The 16,750-nt window shown below is 38.2% G+C and overlaps 2 protein-coding genes across 12 annotated transcripts in view; both read right to left on the bottom strand.

The window, feature by feature from the left end:
- Positions 1 to 1,712: 1,712 nt before the first annotated feature.
- Positions 1,713 to 4,853, bottom strand: use1 (unconventional SNARE in the ER 1 homolog (S. cerevisiae)). Its single transcript, XM_033965656.2, has 8 exons — positions 4,706 to 4,853; positions 4,477 to 4,526; positions 4,275 to 4,353; positions 4,030 to 4,182; positions 3,921 to 3,936; positions 3,807 to 3,837; positions 3,559 to 3,721; positions 1,713 to 3,275 (listed from the first exon to the last, which is right to left on the bottom strand). Exons 1-8 carry the CDS (start codon positions 4,802 to 4,804, stop codon positions 3,093 to 3,095), a joined length of 774 nt encoding a protein of 257 aa, XP_033821547.1. The 5' UTR covers positions 4,805 to 4,853; the 3' UTR covers positions 1,713 to 3,092.
- An 866-nt stretch (positions 4,854 to 5,719) lies between these two features.
- LOC117370261 (unconventional myosin-IXb) overlaps positions 5,720 to 16,750 on the bottom strand; it is a 40,244-nt gene continuing 29,213 nt past the window's right edge. For 4 of the 11 annotated variants that reach the window (XM_033965654.2, XM_055221086.1, XM_055221081.1 and 1 more), the window contains 26 exons: positions 16,634 to 16,673; positions 16,438 to 16,560; positions 16,283 to 16,363; positions 15,900 to 16,010; positions 15,701 to 15,823; positions 15,456 to 15,605; positions 15,204 to 15,364; positions 13,757 to 14,794; positions 13,537 to 13,612; positions 13,344 to 13,456; positions 13,116 to 13,228; positions 12,609 to 12,790; positions 12,428 to 12,535; positions 12,188 to 12,358; positions 11,938 to 11,976; positions 11,741 to 11,852; positions 11,573 to 11,646; positions 11,311 to 11,503; positions 9,193 to 9,321; positions 8,944 to 9,049; positions 8,661 to 8,792; positions 8,463 to 8,586; positions 8,232 to 8,282; positions 7,701 to 7,816; positions 7,482 to 7,621; positions 5,720 to 7,091 (listed from right to left, as the gene is read on the bottom strand). In XM_033965654.2, coding sequence (XP_033821545.1) covers positions 6,604 to 7,091; positions 7,482 to 7,621; positions 7,701 to 7,816; positions 8,232 to 8,282; positions 8,463 to 8,586; positions 8,661 to 8,792; positions 8,944 to 9,049; positions 9,193 to 9,321; positions 11,311 to 11,503; positions 11,573 to 11,646; positions 11,741 to 11,852; positions 11,938 to 11,976; positions 12,188 to 12,358; positions 12,428 to 12,535; positions 12,609 to 12,790; positions 13,116 to 13,228; positions 13,344 to 13,456; positions 13,537 to 13,612; positions 13,757 to 14,794; positions 15,204 to 15,364; positions 15,456 to 15,605; positions 15,701 to 15,823; positions 15,900 to 16,010; positions 16,283 to 16,363; positions 16,438 to 16,560; positions 16,634 to 16,673 — 4,294 coding nt within the window. In that variant the 3' untranslated portion in view covers positions 5,720 to 6,603. Of the gene's footprint in view, positions 7,092 to 7,315; positions 7,371 to 7,481; positions 7,622 to 7,700; positions 7,817 to 8,231; positions 8,283 to 8,462; positions 8,587 to 8,660; positions 8,793 to 8,943; positions 9,050 to 9,192; positions 9,322 to 11,310; positions 11,504 to 11,572; positions 11,647 to 11,740; positions 11,853 to 11,937; positions 11,977 to 12,187; positions 12,536 to 12,608; positions 12,791 to 13,115; positions 13,229 to 13,343; positions 13,457 to 13,536; positions 13,613 to 13,756; positions 14,795 to 15,203; positions 15,365 to 15,455; positions 15,606 to 15,700; positions 15,824 to 15,899; positions 16,011 to 16,282; positions 16,364 to 16,437; positions 16,561 to 16,633; positions 16,674 to 16,750 lie in introns of all 11 variants that reach the window. The other 7 variants (XM_055221077.1, XM_055221080.1, XM_055221079.1 and 4 more) reach the window with 4 other exon arrangements.

Below are 16,750 nucleotides of genomic sequence, written 5' to 3'. Positions count from 1 at the left end.
CAGAATGAGCAGTGACCTCTCCTGAAGACTCCTTAAGCATCAACATGATGTTAAATTTGTCAACACAGTTTCTTTTTCATAAAAAAGGGGGAAAAAAAGGAATTAATGCAGCACCACAGCCTAAATTGCTTTGTAGTCTATTATGCAAATTTTTTATTTATTTGTAAAACACTGTCTGTGTTACAGCCTTCAATGTTTAAGATTTGTATTGTATGGACTTCAGTGAGAGTTAACACAGCATGCTTGCTATGTCCATACTATAAATAACCACGCAATATAATCCAAATATGGAATAAATATGGTGCATAAAAACAAACAGCTAAATCATGCTGGGATTAGACTGTGATGATGGGGAACATATGCTAATGCCATCAGTGAATGCATCCCGTCCTCATGAATGGTTGTTTGAAAGACAACCGACTTCCATTTATGCCCATATATAGCATCATACCACAATATTCTGAAAGCCACATCTTGACTTTCAGAAAGATTTTGTTTTGCATACATAGCATTATTTATTTAACGGGATCACAACAAATAAACATGGCCACAAAAAGGTCACCCATGCCATCCCAAAGAAGTAGTGTTGTTCCTGGAATTTCCTAACTATTGTGGAGTGGCATGATGGTTTAGAATTTGTGTAAATTGTAACAGTAAAAATAAATGAATCACAAAGCATCTCTTTGCCCTTGACATACCTCAGCAGTGGACAAAACATGTGATGCATGACGTTCAAAGCATCCTTGAGAAAAACCTTGGTCTCATCTTCGCTAATCATACGTCAGCCAAGGATCTGACTCTTTTATCAACTCTATTTTTAAACTCCACGCGAATTATCTTTTCCATGGCATTTTGGCCAGTTTACATTCACAAATTTAAATTTTGGAAGATAAAAATCTAGTTGTTTGATCTGCTCCCCAAACAAAGCTCCAGTGCCGCTGCTGGGGCCCAGTGCACCTGCTGGGCTGTCAGGGCCTCCTGTAGGACAACCTCGAAGAGGCCCCAAGAGGTGTGCAGTGTTTTCAGCTTATGGCTTTGTGTTAAACTGCACATTATCTCATGCACAAACAGCCACCAGCCCCATTGGCCTGGGACACAGGGCCCCAGGCTCATATGGCTCTGCCCTTGCCTCATCCAGGAACAAGTTCAGTGAAGATGGGAGGCCCACAGTTTCTCAAATAAAAAAAATAAATAACTAGGGAGTCTGAAATCTCTCACATAAAGATCGGGATAGTGTCTACACATCTCAGAGAATTTTCAGTTAGCCTGTTAAACCAATGGAGAGTTTGTTGCTGCTAAATACTAAACTTCAAACATTCAAAGGAATTATGAAAATATAGTAGTTAGTATAGTAATAATAATAGTTTTGTGTTCAATCTTGAGCTTTTTTGTGATAGTGGTGTCTGATTTAAACCCTACTGCGAAGTTACTGTAAAGATAGTTGTCATAGCCTACACATGCATAACCAAATAAGGATTACATAATTGAACAGTGCCTACATCAAATATTAAATAGTCTAAATGTTTGTTTTGGTATACATTTTTGAAAAAGAAGTGAATGCTTTTGGCATTGTTTACAATTGCCTAAAAACATTTCCTAGAAAATGCAGAATAAACTTGTAAACTTGAATAAAAGTTTTTAAGTTCACATGTAGGCAGTTGAGTGAGTAAAAACTGTTATTCCCATATAGATTACATAGCCCTAGCATTAACAAAGCCCTGAGAATGGAGGTGCAAACAGCTGCGGTTAATCTAAGGGATGATGATTTTACTGAGACACAACCTCATTTGGCCTTATGGTGGCCTGCATACTTCGGCTTCAGCAGGCAGAATGCCCCCCAGAGATCTAAAATACCCAGTGCTGTAGCTAGACCTGAGCCCAGCCCAAAGCAATGAAGGCCAAAATACAGAAAGACCAGCGGCACAGCAAGCCTGGACAAGCAGGGCTGCAACACAAGACACAAACACACACTAGGAATGCATTAGGATCCAGCGCTTTCTTTGAAGATCTTTTAACCTCAGTTTTAGTTAAGAGCATAGCATGTTTACTAATGTAGTGCCACTGGACTAACAACTTGAATACACAAACATACTCTTATACAGTGTATTGGTCAAAGTTTAACATTTGAACTCTTTTCAAGCATCACATCATATCTTTAAAAAGAATCATATTTTAAACAGATTTATGGCTCAATCAGGCTGCAATGCATGCAGGTCATCAAGGTCACTATGATCATTAGGTGAAAGCCAAGACTGACCCTCACAGGACAAAAGAGGTTACTGCACTCACTGAGTGGTGAGAATCGAAGACTGGAGGGCTGTGGTCGGTTGTGAGAAACTGCCTGAGCAAACACATGTGGTGTAGTGCTACTCCAGAAATAAATTCAATGACAATATAAACTAGGCTTAGTTGAAGATAAAAACCAAGTATAAATATGTAAGTGTAATGCTTTGTTCCTCTACCATTTGTTACTACTCTAATGTAAAATATAAAATCTATTTGCAAAATCAAACATCAAAGCAAAAAAAAGGAAAAAAAGTTATGATGTATTCAAATGTTATACTAACAATAAAGTGCTTAAATTGCACTTTATACAGATTATACACAGGCGGTAGTATTTTATCATATATTAAAGGGCAATTAATAAATACCAAACATATTAGCATTGGAAGACATAGAAATACATACAATGTAAATTTGAATGTTTTCTTTCATTTATATAGGTGGAACAAACGAAAGGTAGGATACCTTTTTAGCAGCTTGATGGATTTGGGTCAGGGCAAGAAAAATTTTGTTAATTTGATTTTATACATGTTTGAGTGGATGATTTTATAAAATTTCTTTGTTGTTGGGCCTACATTGAGAATGAGTATAATAAAGGCAATTACATTTTTTGTTTCTCAAAAATAATGTAAAAACTAAAAATTACCATCAAAAGAATCGCATAAGAGAAAAATTATTACAGAAAATCTGATTTGTTTCTTTTCCAAGTGTCCATCAACCCAGTGCTACAACAGGGCTACTTCATATTAGTAAACAGGTATGTTGTAGTTCTTGTGAAGACTTTAAAGTTAAGTAGCACTGATTAGTGATCATCTGAGTCTGGGGAAGATTCTGATGAAGAGGATCATACTAATGAAGGTGAAAGACACCAGGATGAGCATGAGCCACAGCAGCCAGTTCACAGACTTCTTTGTGTGTTGCTCCAGCCGTTCAGACTCTGTTTTAAGCTTTTCAAAGTTCAGATCAGCTTGACGCATGGACTGGCTCAATGTCTGTGCAAAAGAAACAAACATGTTTTTATTCAGGATATAATCCATTACAAACACTAGGTTAGTGTTAACCCATCTAGAAATCATTTACTTTGAAACAAAAGGTTTGATAAAGCATGCTCCATTTAACCTTTGACGCCTTTGTTACTATTGCTACCATTACCCCTGAAGGAGGGGTTAGATTTACATTTGTTTGACTTGTATTATATCACCACCTTGTGGATAGTAGGAACATTTAGCTTGCAATACATCCAAGTATGACAGTGCAATTTCATGACTTACTCACCTGGTTGTCCTGACGGATAATGTTTTGTGCAGCCAGTGTGTTATTTTTCAGGTTTCTGGCCAGATTGAGCATGTCTTCGGCCAATTTCTCCTGAAGGTTATGATGGTGTTGAAGAACAGCATCAAGCTCCGCTGCAGACTGATGTTCATCCACCGGCAGACCTCTAAAAGATTTATTTTTAAAGAATAAAAATCTAAACAACATACCGGTAATTAATTTTGTACGAAAAATATTTTGACTCATCATACCTTCTGTTTCGCAGTTCTGTTTCAGTTGCACCTAAAAGAAATAATTACAGTATTACATTTACCTTCTTTTAATATTAAGATAAGACGAGGTCTAAAAGCTGAATTTTTACATACCTTTTTGGGGTGGATTCTAGGTGGAAAAAAATAGAAAAATAACATGCAATATTTATTATACTAAAGTGAAATGTATTACTTAAAACAAAAGTGGTAATTGGTATATTACCGTGGAGAGCAACTCCGCTCTCATTTCTCCTGTGCACCGGGCTTTGGTCTGCATGTGGACAGTTTTAGTGGCAGACATCCTCTCATTTGAAATTGTTGGTGTTCGCCCAGGAGCAAGGAACTGATTAGCTAATGCTTTTTCAGCTGGTGAAGACTGTAAACAATACGGAATAAAACATAAAATGTAATTATGACATATGTTAAAAAGTTATAAACCGCAGAAAAAAAGCCTCAAAGTGAACTCACTAGTTTTTCAGCCTCAAGAAGTCCTTTTAGAAAATCTACTTTTCTTGTATATTCTGTCAAAACCTCTGGCGTTGGTTTGCTTTGAGATCAACAGAACAATTTTGATATTAAATCTTTATTCAAATCACGCTGCCAAGTGCTTCAGTATGAGAAACATTCTTATACAGTATAAAATGTGAAAACAAACACATTGTAACATTACCTTGGGTTTTTCCTCAGTGCAACCAGCATCTCCTCCAAAGCAGCCACATACTGAGAGTGATAAAGATTTAAATTTGTGGTAGGATATTATGGTCAAAACTCAAACAAACTTAATAACATAACTGGAATAATGTCCTAGTACACGAGCGACGACGTGGCTAATCAAGATTGTTAGCGGCTGATAACAAAAGTAGCTTTTGATTACAAACTAGCAAAGTCCACATTTTTACCTTCTCCAGTCTCCATTCCGTCTCTCCTCGTTTATCTGAAGCAATAGATTCACAACGAGAAAGCAATCTAATAAAATTTATTTCTAGTCTAGAAGCCATGTTTGATGATGCTTGAACAGCTACGCCGTCGCACTGTTATGACGTAGCTGTCCGAAAAAAAGTGGGCGTTTATTTATGAAAAATAAAAGATGACAGAATAAATGTTTTGGGATTTTTTTTTTTACACCATGATACATATTTTAATGATTGTGTACTTGTACATAGACGATTATTAACGACGCAACTTTTCTGATGCAACCTGCTTGTCACCATGGAGGCATGTTTGTCTCTTTCGTGAATATTTTCAATTACAGACGTTATAATTGTTAACAAAAATATGCATTCTTACCCAAAGAGAGATGACTTCTCCACTGTGCCCTGTAACTGGGCCTGGTGGCATCTCTTTCTCGTTTTATTGCAGATAGTAAATTTGTTGCCATACTGTGGAACATTGTAGTCATGGATGTGGTGGCTCCTCATCAGAAAAAAATGTATTCACATAGCCCACATGTGAACATGCTTGTGAATTAAAGATCAAACACACAAGATAAAGCATTCTTTTTGTGTACATTCTTACACTACTTGTAATTATCATTTACAAACACAATAAATTAAAACGAAAAGTCTAATAGCTATCTAAACATGATAAACGCTTACTATGAGGAACACCTTTCCAATTTAACATTAGTAAAATGCTTCTTAGCAAAACTGAGATTTACACCCAGGGTCTTTCCCGAGTGAGTGCATTGGTATTTGCATTTGTTACTTTAAGCTAAGTTTTAAATGTGGACCTAAAGGAATTCAAAAATGTGTTAATCAAAGTTAAACATTTTAGGCATAGAGCCTATGTATGTATATATATTTGATCTTAGTCTAATGTCTTCTAGATGCACAGGAAAATTGTTACCGATAAAAACTAACAGAATTCTTCATAGGGGAATTATAAATGAAATTCAATTAAACACAAAGAACACATTAAGGAGCATCATGTTTTGTATTAGCATGTAAATACTAAACACAACTACCTTTTTCATTCAGTCCCAGCCATTCACTCACTGATACACAAACAACATTGTTTTTCATAATTCATACAACAACCAACAGACTAAGTGAACCATTAAAATTACAATTCATACACCTCAAGGATGGCTTCCGGCTTCAGTTATGTTCCATTTGAATTGTAGGTGTGGTAAACTATAGTCAAACAGATTGGATAGCATTGCACATGAGCCAAATATTTGTGATTTAACGAGGAAAAAATGACATGCTGATCCAGTTTCCCTTTGCTGTTGCAAGCCAATGTCTTCCTATTTGCTGTTGTGCAACATGTTAAAAAGCAGCACAATGGTCCATATGTTATGCTAGGTCCTTTTTGTACTGTTGCTTCAGTCCAAAACTGTGTGGCAGTTACACTCAATAACACAATCTCTCTCACAAAAAAGTTCTGCAATAATTACAAAAGCGTTTTTCAGCATTACTGTACATATCAAGGCACTAGCTAACATGACAGCGGGCATGTTAGTCACATGCTCATTAGGAGAACTAAGAACTACAAAAGTGCGACTGGAACCTGCTAAATCTGAGATAGCACAAAGGCATAAAAAAACAAAGCAGGTGAAAGAAAAGACTTCCGGTCCATTTAGGCAAACAGTAATATAGCCTGTCTGGTCTCATCAGCATTAACAATATATTAAAATAGAAAAGGTGCTTGGCAACAAGTAGTCCAGTTGTATTATAGTTCATACCAGGAAACAATTTAGCTGTTCGCTGAGTCAAATTGTTATTTTTCATGGTAGCTCCTTTCTTCTGTAAATTCAAGGCTGTTGCCAATACAAAATATTTATCACAATACTGTGCTTTTAAAGATTATCATTGGTGTAGGACAGATCAGGGTCAGAAAATCGTCTCTGGCCATTCTGAGTTTCTTGCTGGTGTTTGAGTGAAGAGGTGGGGTGAGTGGATAAATGCATGTCTTCACACTCAGGGCTGTCGATATACATGGACCGAGTAGCAGAGTCATTTCTGCGACCAGACTGTCCTCTCGTGCGGATCAAGGACTTAAATGTTTGATTCTGACTTTCTGGAAGTGTGCGACTCTGATTAGACCTTGACCCAACACCAGTAGGCAGTTTGACTGTGTCTGGAATTACAGGACTGAGTCGTTTCAGCGCAGTTTTGAAGGTAGAGGATGATTCAGAAGATGGAGATGTACAGCTAGACACTGTAGAAACAGAGCCTGTGGGGCTTAGACCTCTGATTGAAATGGACAAAGTTGAGAATTTGGGTCGCAGGGCCAGATCAGAGGGTTTGGGAGGACAAACTGGCTTACATCTCTTAGAAAGGTGCCCTGTAAGAAAAGAATTTGATTATGTTTACTTTTTGTGTTCACTTATTATTCTGTATATCAATAAAGAAACCCAGTGAATATGCAGTCACATGTAGGAAAAAATTAGTAATGCAGTGTGAAATGGACTGGGCATGCCTCTGTGGTTCAGAGCCATTTGTATGCACACAATGGCATTGCAGCTGAATGCACAGAAGCATACACAAACAAAAGGGTTACTGTCCAACCTGCTTTGTTAGAGAGCAGACATCACCGCCCCCATCACCATTCACTGGTCCAGACCTGCACCACAAAAGAAAGCAAGGGCCCAAGCCAACGGCCCCGTGGTTTGGTAAGAAACCACAGGTGAGACAGAGAAAGAAAGAAAGAGTGTGAAGTGAACCAAATACTGACCTTCTGGCTCTGAGCTGTGAGCCGAAGAGCGTTGCTGCTCATCCAAAAGACTTTCAGAGCTCAAGGAGGCCTCAGAGTCCAAGTTCTCCTGGTCTGAACCAGGTTGCTCCATGTCAGGAAGTCTGCAGGCCAGGTCCTCTCTTCAAAGAACCAACCATTAGAAACCATTAGAAAAATGACATCAATAAGACTTTACAAACAGATAAAAGCATCTCGTACTTTTCTTGTTTGATAGACTTAATCCGTTCAACCAGGTTCTTCTCTGCCTCAGTTTCTGAATCTACAGGCTCATTTTCTGGTACAACACTGAGATCAGAACTGGCTTTCTCGTGAACCTAAATGTGAAAAAAAAAAATTCTTTGTGACTAAATGATAGAAAGTATTAAGCATATATACAGACAAATTTTAGACCCTGATACCAAAACCAATCTCTGTTAGTAAGGAAAACACATTAGGTGGACATGCATCTGTACATCACAAAATAATATACAATACAACTAACTTCTTTGCACTCAACATTAGTAATATGATGAAAACAATTTAAAATGTAAGAAAATGGTCTTAATAAACAGAAAATAACAGCAAATGGAACCCTTAAAACTTTACAAACCAAGCACAACCTTAGGCAGCATGCATCTACTACTAGTTAGTAATGGAAAAATTATGATGGAGAGAAACAAGAAACAAGCAATGCCAATGGAGGGCTAAGTTCTGTCACTACAGATGCTAAACTACACGGAGGATACATACCACCACTCCTTTGTAAGGAGCTGAGAACCTGAGAGGTAAATGCCAGAAGTGCTAAAGAGAGACAAGGAACATTGCCTATGTTACCCACGTGACCTTAGCAACAACAGCATCTGAAACTGGACTTGTGGCTCAACAGTAGTGCTTACAAGAAGAAATTTCTCGGTGACTTCATATGAAAAATGCCAACTTGCTGATAGTTACTAAGGCAGATGGTATAACACATGTTCTTACCGTGTTTTGTCTTTTCAGTTTAAGTTGGTTTACTGCCAAAGTCTCTGCATACTCTAGCTGCTCAATTTCCTCCATCTTCTCATTGTAACGTCGGATCTGCTCAGTAATAAGCATCTCCACACATCTATTACAAAAAGGAGGTCAAAACATTACAACTGTAAACTGTGTATCAAATTAAGTACTAGTTTTAGTACTTACATGGTAGTCTTGGCAACATCCTTCATGCTAAGAAGAGGGTCTGCACTGTCAGGGCACCGCAAGATACATGGAGCAAAAACTATGGCCAAGGAATTGGGAGACATGCGGTTGTGTGCCTCCTCTTTACAAACCCTGAAAGGAAGATATTATATAGAAATAGTTCATTTTGGATCAGTCACTAAATTACACAGAATAAGGCACATTAATAAGCAATGCATAAATAGGTGTTATTACTACATAATAACACATTAGAATATACATTAGAATTGACTAAAATACATACCTGACTAGATGAAACACTAGCCTCTCTAGTGTATTGAAATTTGCTGTAGGAAGCTCCTCCAACTCTTTGTAAATTGCCTGAAGTTGTTCCTGCTTCTCTGGGAGTTCTATGTAAATAGAATATATAAAACGTGCATCTATATTTATTAAATCTTATATAAACAAGCAATTTTATATTTAACTTATCAAAATTTCTGAGGTTATGGTCATAGCACTAGAGAATATACTGCCTCCTAGTGGTAAAACTAACCGACTGCATGCAGAAAGTCATTGTAATGGGTGAAAGTCATGAGTGGGTCCGGCAGCTCTCTCAACCACTGTTTCACCAGCCCGGTCACTGTGTGGATAGGATAGTCTTCAAGGCAAACCTGGTGAGGATCTAATAGTTGCAACACATCAAATTAGTACAGTGGAAGCTTCAACAAAGACAATAAATTGCATTGACCTCACAACATTCGGGAATCCCTATAGTTTAAAACTGAGCTGGAGGACAAGTCAGAATTTTATGATGAAATTGACTGTTTAACTGATTGCAGATTTGCTGATTTGGTTTATGGTTAAGATCTCTAATAACTGGGCCTACATGAAACAAAAACTGGCACAAAGTTCAACATCTTCTCTGTCAACACTAATTAACAAAAATGAAATACTTTTTTTTCACAGAAGCTGCAGAAAGTGATTGTTGCCAGTTGAAAAGAGTTTAAGCCTTAAGATTAATATGGCAAGATTATGGAGCCTAATAAGAAATAAGGATAATTTTAGTAATTTCTTTCAAAAACAGTAAATCTCCCATAAAGTTACAGTCTTGTTCAAAATAATAGCAGTACAATGTGAATAACTAGAATAACCCAGGTTTTTTATATTGCCACTGGGCAACTAGTTGAAAGGGGTGTGTTCAAAAAAATAGCACTGTCTGCCGTTGATTGTACAAACTCAAAATTATTCAGTAGAAACATTTTTGTTTGTAGGATTTAGCAATCCTGTGAATCACTAAACTAACATTTAGTTGTATGAAAATAGTTTTTTATAACTGCTTCACATCTGTGTGGCACGGAGTCAACCGACTTGTGGCACCTTTCAGCTGTTATTCCACTCCATGATTCTTTAACAACATTCTACAATTTATTTACATTTCTTGGTTTTGCTTCATAAAAAGCATTTTTTACATCACCCCACAAGTTCTCGATTGGATTAAGGTCCGGGGATTGGGCTGGCCACGCCATAACATTAATTTTGTTGGTTTGGAACCAAGACTTTGCTCGTTTACTTGTGTGTCTGGGGTCATTGTCTTGTTGAAACACCCATTTCATCTTCAGCATAAGGCAACAAGACCTCTTCAAGTATTCTGACATATGCAAACTGATCCATGATCCCTGGTATGTGATAAATTGGCCCAACACCGTAGTAGGAGAAACCTGCCCATATCATAATGCTTGCACCATCATGCTTCATTGTCTTCACTGTGTACTGTGGCTTGAATTCAGAGTTTGGGGGTCATCTCACACACTGTCGGTGGCCATTGGACCCAAAAAGAACAATTTTACTCTCATCAGTCCACAAAATGTTCCTCCATTTCTCTTTAGGCCAGCTGATGTGCTCTTTGGCAAATTGTAACCGCTTTTCCACATGCCTTTTTTTAACAGAAGAACTTTGCGGGGGACTCTTGAAAATAGATTAGCTTCACACAGACGTCTTCTAACTGTCACAGCACTTACAGGTAACTCCAGACTGTCTTTGATCATCCTGGAGCTGATCATTGGCTGAGCCTTTGCCATTCTGATTATTCTTTGATCCATTTTGATGGTTGTCTTTCGTTTTCTTCCACATCTCTCTGGTTTTGCTCTCCATTTTAAGGCATTGGAGATCCTTTTAGCTGAACAGCCTATAATTTTTTGCACCTCTTTATAGGTTTTCCCCTCTCCAATCAACTTTTTAATCAAAGTACGCCGTTCTTCTGAACAATGTCTTGAACGACCCATTTTTCTCAAATGCATGTTCAACAAGTGCTGGCTTCATCCTTAAATTGGTGCCACCTGATTCACACCTGTTTTTTTCATAAAATTGATAACCTCACTGATTGGATGCCACACTGCTATTTTTTAAACACACCCCTTTCAACTAGTTGCCCAGTGGCACAGCCTTAAGATCGTGCATATCATGAATGCTGGGTCTTGTTTGTTTTCTGAGAATCTACTGCACCTACTGGTAACTTGTTTGCCATGTAGAAATAAAAATATACTAAAAACCTGGATTATTCTGGTTAGTCACATTGTACTGCTATTATTTTGAACAATACAGTATATTGGCCTCTGGCCTGCATCTGAAAAAAAAAGTAAACTCAATGCTCACATAAGGTCAAAAAGGTCACCTGTTTCAAGTCGCTGGTGCAGCTCTTTCATTCGATTGGCAGACCCTGATTTGCGGTAGATGCCTTCTGTGTAAAGACCATGCATTTCCACATGCTCCAGCATCATCTCCAACACCATCGGCACAGGGCTTTTATCGTTCACCAGATGCCCCACATGGACGCCAAAGTGTAGACCACCAGACTCCTCATCCCCCTAAGAATAAACCACAAGTCGCTAGTAACAACAATTACAAATCAACAGATTAAAGTTGCACCTACACACCCTTTTGGCACAGAACGTGTAGCAGTCAGTGACTATTTTGTTGAGACACTTTTTGTGGCATACCATTTTACAACCTGTCAGAAATGAACCAAATGAAAACAGTTAATAATGCTGTATAATGCACGCATCATAAAAGTCTCTTATAAACAGAGATGTATGTAAACTCACTGCTGCACATATAGGCTTTCTCCATGCCCCAGATGTATGAAGTGCACTGGTCACATGACTGCATAATGCTGACCTGATAGTTTACGAAAACATGATCCAAGGGGCTCTCCATCTGATAAACAGACAAAATTACTTTACAACCAAATACAAAAGAAATAAAATAAAACAGGACAAATTATTTTTTTCTTTGCACTTACACTTTTGTCCTTTTTCCGCCGTTTTTTTCTTGCTTTTGGCTAAAATAGAAAACAGAAATTACCAATTGTAAAATAGCAATTAGTCACATTTATATAGCACATTTTTACATTCCAGGAACTCAAAGCTCTATATCCACCCATTCACACACATTTATTTATACACTAGTATACTGAGGGTGAGGTGAATTAAGTATCTTGCCCATGGACACAATGGCAGCGTTCATCTGTGTGCATGGAGGTGGGGAATCACCTTGACTGGCTCTGCCTCCTCCTTCTTCATCTCTCCTCTAATAAACCCATCTAGCACCGACTGGAACAGGTTCACCACCAGCTGCACCTCCGCCTTTTGCTTGTCATCCGCCAGGTGAAACACTTTGTTTTTGTAGCTTGTCATCAGGTCCTTGTAACCAATCGTGGGTTTCTGGAGGGGAATGAAAGATAAGAACATACAGAAATCTCTGAATCTAATCTTGTTCCAAAAGATACTCACCGAGAGGGAATACATGGCTTTGATGGTCTCTCTGAACTGCATTGTAGCCGTTACAAAGATGGCTTCAGTGGCCGAAAGAGATTTCCCTCTAGAGCGGAAGTCGTTTACCTATAGTGGAAACGGGTCATGTTTAATGTTTGTTGTTGAAAGAAAATTACATTAGAGCAACTGAGGAAAATACCTGATTGCCTAAAAATTCATCCAGGTGGCGCAGTTCATTAGCATTTGTGATTTCTCGGTCCAAAGAGGCGTTCCATTGCTCAGACACTCTTGTGGCACGGCTAATTTTTATGGTGGGATTGCGACCTAAAGCTTTACCTGAGCGTTCCCCATAGGGCTGAGCAAGAGGGCGAGCTGAATATCCTGATGTTAAAAAGAGATTCGTTATTGAACAGTGGTGGAATGGAACCATGTGAGGATCAGCACAAGTCAGTGTTTGCACAGAAAACAAACTGTTAGATTATCCCAGTCCTGGGAATAATAATAGGGAATACACATGTGTTTTCTTTTCACATCTCAGTTCAAGGTCTGTGCTGGAAGTGCACTTCAGCAACTGAGCTGTAGGCTAGTGTAAGTGCAGAGTTAATGTTTTATCACCAAAAACTGACAGACCAGGAGCATTTTTATGTTTGAATCAATTACAATTTCTGGGCAGTAAAATTCTGTTTCATATTAATAATTTGTTTACCTTCTCCTCCACATGACTTCTCACTGAAACTAGGTGTGATCTCTCCATCATCTGGAGTCTGGACTTCTTTCTGAGGTCGTTTCTTCAGAATCTTGCTGAGGAAGCCTCCAGACCTGAAGACCACATAATCAAAGCAATCAAGACCTCCACTCAAAATCTAAGAACAATTCTGATTTTAATTTGTCATCACCGGCCACTACTTCACCCTGGGGCAATCTAGAGCATTACCTGTCAGGTGTGGATGGGATGGACTGGAATGGATCCTGGTGACCCGAATCCTGAGGTCGCCATCTAAACGAACCTCCCAATGAACGTTCTGTGTGGCTGTCTGTGTGAGTAAACTATAAAAACAAAAGTTTAAAAAAGCTTTAATTGTATTGAGTCAAAGGTGAAATGTTTCACTAATTTTAAAGATTATTACCTCACGCGGAGACAACGCTCCAGCCCCCTCTGAACTTGGAGATAAGCTGTCAACAGACGAAGATGCGGATTCCATTCTGTAAACACAGTTAGACTGGATATTATGACTTTATGGGCTACTGTTCCCTCTAAGAAAATGAATTAAATGCATGATTTTACTGATTAAATAATTCACATTTGTAATCTATTTAAATGACAAATAAAAAGACAAGAAAACTTACAACTGCCTTTTCAAAGCCCCATTTCTTCCTGCTGGAGGGGTAACAGTGTCATAGTCATCACTTCTTCTACCTTTCCATTTCTCAGGTTTCTCTTTTATTGCCCCAGGCCGACGCTGCAGGTTAACTGCTCCAGCACTTTCACCTAGCTCATTTTTGTCATGATCAAGGCATTGTAGGAGTAACGTAGAGGGACGAACAGGAGGAGCCTGTGGAGGTGAAGTTTTTTCCTCTCTCTTACCACCTTTGTCGTCTTTAATTTTCTGCACCACAAACGTATACTGGTCTATCTCTTTGCTGTCAGCTCTCTCTCTGAGCTTAGAAGTCTCTGGAGTTTTGACCTTTGGAGCTGTAGACTGATCCTTATTGGTGGGTGGTGAAGAGGAGGCAGCTGCTCGTTCTGTCTCCCTACGATTATGCTCAAGTCCCCTTCTTCTCCTCTTCTCTCTCTTTTCCTGAATTGCTGAATGGTTTCTGTCAGGAAATTTCCCTTGTGCATTTTCAGTATTAGTAGGTAAGTGAGCAGTGTCTGTTGGAGCCATTTGAGGGAGGGGATGGAGTAGAGTGGAGAATGTTGTATCTTCTAGTGTTAACTTGTTCAAATTCTCTTCATTGTCTCCTTTGCCCGGCTGCTGGGGTCCGGCCTCAGCTTCTGTACCTTTGATTTCCATTTGCTCTTCGTCCTGTAAGCCTGTTGTAATCTCTCCATCCTCCACCTCCTCTGGCAAGTCCTGTGTCTCATCTAGTGTCTCCTCAGTGACTAGCTCTATATCTGGATCCTCTCTGGTTTGAGGCTCTGATCTTTCCTTCTCTTCCTCAAGCTTTTTCCGAGCCTCTTCCTCTGCGGCCTGGATTCTTCTGGCAAGCTCTTCTTCTGCTCTTTTGTGTGCCTCCTCCTCAGTAGCTTTCCTCCTCTCCTCTTCTTCTAACCTCCTCCTCTCCTCCTCCTCTCTCCTCCTTTGCTCTTCTTCCTCCAGTCTTCTCTGTGCTTCTCTCTCCTCTTCCTCCTTTTTGCGTTTTTCCTCACGCATGGATTGGCACCTAAAGTACAAATGCAATTATTGAAAACTGTCTACTAAAGCAAACTAAATGACCTTCTATGACTTGAGAAAGTTTCATAAAGCTTTGAGAACTATTATAAGTGTCACTTGAGATTTCATTATTGGTATGTTGTTGATGCTGACATCAATGAACCTCTAAAAAGGTGCATTCATATATATCCCTCTAATTTGGGATCAAACTGGGACTAAACCTGGAACTAAACCTGGAACTAAAACTGGACCAGACTAGAACTAAAGCAGCACAAGAACAGGACCAAATTAAGACTACATCAGGAATAAACTGGGCTCAAAACAGGACCAAACTATGACAAGTGTGTACCTACTGGTAAATCTGTAAAATGAAATAATAAACTAACTACATAAAAATGCACTAAAGCTATAAGATTTACCTCCTGCGTGCAGAGTGACCCCTGACGAGCGCTTGTATTTTAGTTGCACCTTTCTTCTGGAGATTGTACGCTTTCCTCTGTAGGTGCCCCCTCCACAAAGCCTGAATAACAATGGCAGCACGTCGCCTCTGCTCCTCCTCACAGTACCTGCGCCAAGAGCGCTGATAAAAAAAATAAAGAAAAAAGGCTGTAAAAAAAAAAAAAAAATCCCTCTGAGCAGAATATATAAAGTGGTATTTAACCCTGGATCACCTGTATTACAACAGCTGCATGTCTCATGTCTAGAAACGCTTTCCTCTGCAGTCGGGCTTTGACCCAGCGTTGGAGGAAGATGATCTTTCGCATAACTTCTTTGTGGAGTGTATCCTGAAGTTGTTGTCGTTCCAGCTCTTTCAAAAACACCTATTCAGAGATTTACATGTATGTACAGTTAATAAGGGATTAAATTAAATTAAGATTAAATTGACTATAAAATGTCATCAGATGTAATACTAAACCTTAGTTTTTCCAATCTGGTAGGTGGTGGGATCCAGACCCATTTTCTCAAGCAGAGCAGAAATTACTTCTTTTGATTCTGTGGCATTCTTGGGCAACAAAACTCTGAACTGGGTAAAGAACTCCTTCATAAAAAAAGAGAAGAAATGCCAATATTAACATGTTCAGAAACAGACTTGTTTTTAACAAACACTCTCATACCTGGAATGTATACTTGGCTCCATAACCTGACCTTCGGATTCGAACGGTCTCCAGCATTCCTGTGTATCGGAGCTGCTGTACCACTAAGGTTTCATCTAGATACATCTCTTTCTGTATGTATAAATCATATGTATAAGTCATATATATATATATATATATATATATATATATATATATATATATATATATATATATATATATATATATATATATATATATATATATATATATATATATATATATATATATATATATATATATATATATATATATATATATATATATATATATATACACACACACATTTATTACTTATCTTAACTCCACAAATATATTCCATTTCAGGTACATATTCAATACACCACTTCAGTAGACCACTTTACCTTTTCTGCATTGGAGCGAATACAACGGATAAAGTATGGCTCTGCTCTGTTCAAAGTCTCTAAAAGTTTTGTCAAAGATGCCTGGAAAATAAACAAAGCATTAACTAAAAATAAAAGTATTAAATTCTCTAGTATTCATAATGCAATAGCAATACCTGAAACTGGGCACTGATACTGGGAGGCTTCTTCTTTTTGTTCAAATGAAGGAGAGATTTGGTAGTGCGATCATGTAGTGTCAGACCAACAATGAACTTCAGAGACCGAGAATCCAACAATCTCTGAAAAAAGTGATAAAAGGTGATGATGATAAAGTGTTAAACTTTAATTGAAGAAAACTTGAATTAAACTTACCTTGGGAATTACTTGCTTCTGTTTGGTGTTTTTGTTCTTCCTGCAAAAATGCAAAATAAAAGTAAGTATCCAAGATGCTAATCATTATTACTTATTTTGTGAACGGCGGAAGTGAAT

Source organism: Periophthalmus magnuspinnatus, chromosome 4 (assembly GCF_009829125.3).
Source record: "Periophthalmus magnuspinnatus isolate fPerMag1 chromosome 4, fPerMag1.2.pri, whole genome shotgun sequence".
In the NCBI taxonomy this organism is placed as follows: Eukaryota; Metazoa; Chordata; class Actinopteri; order Gobiiformes; family Gobiidae; genus Periophthalmus; species Periophthalmus magnuspinnatus.
The sequence above is the reverse complement of the archived record's forward strand: the minus strand, read 5'-3'. Positions and strand labels throughout refer to the sequence as shown.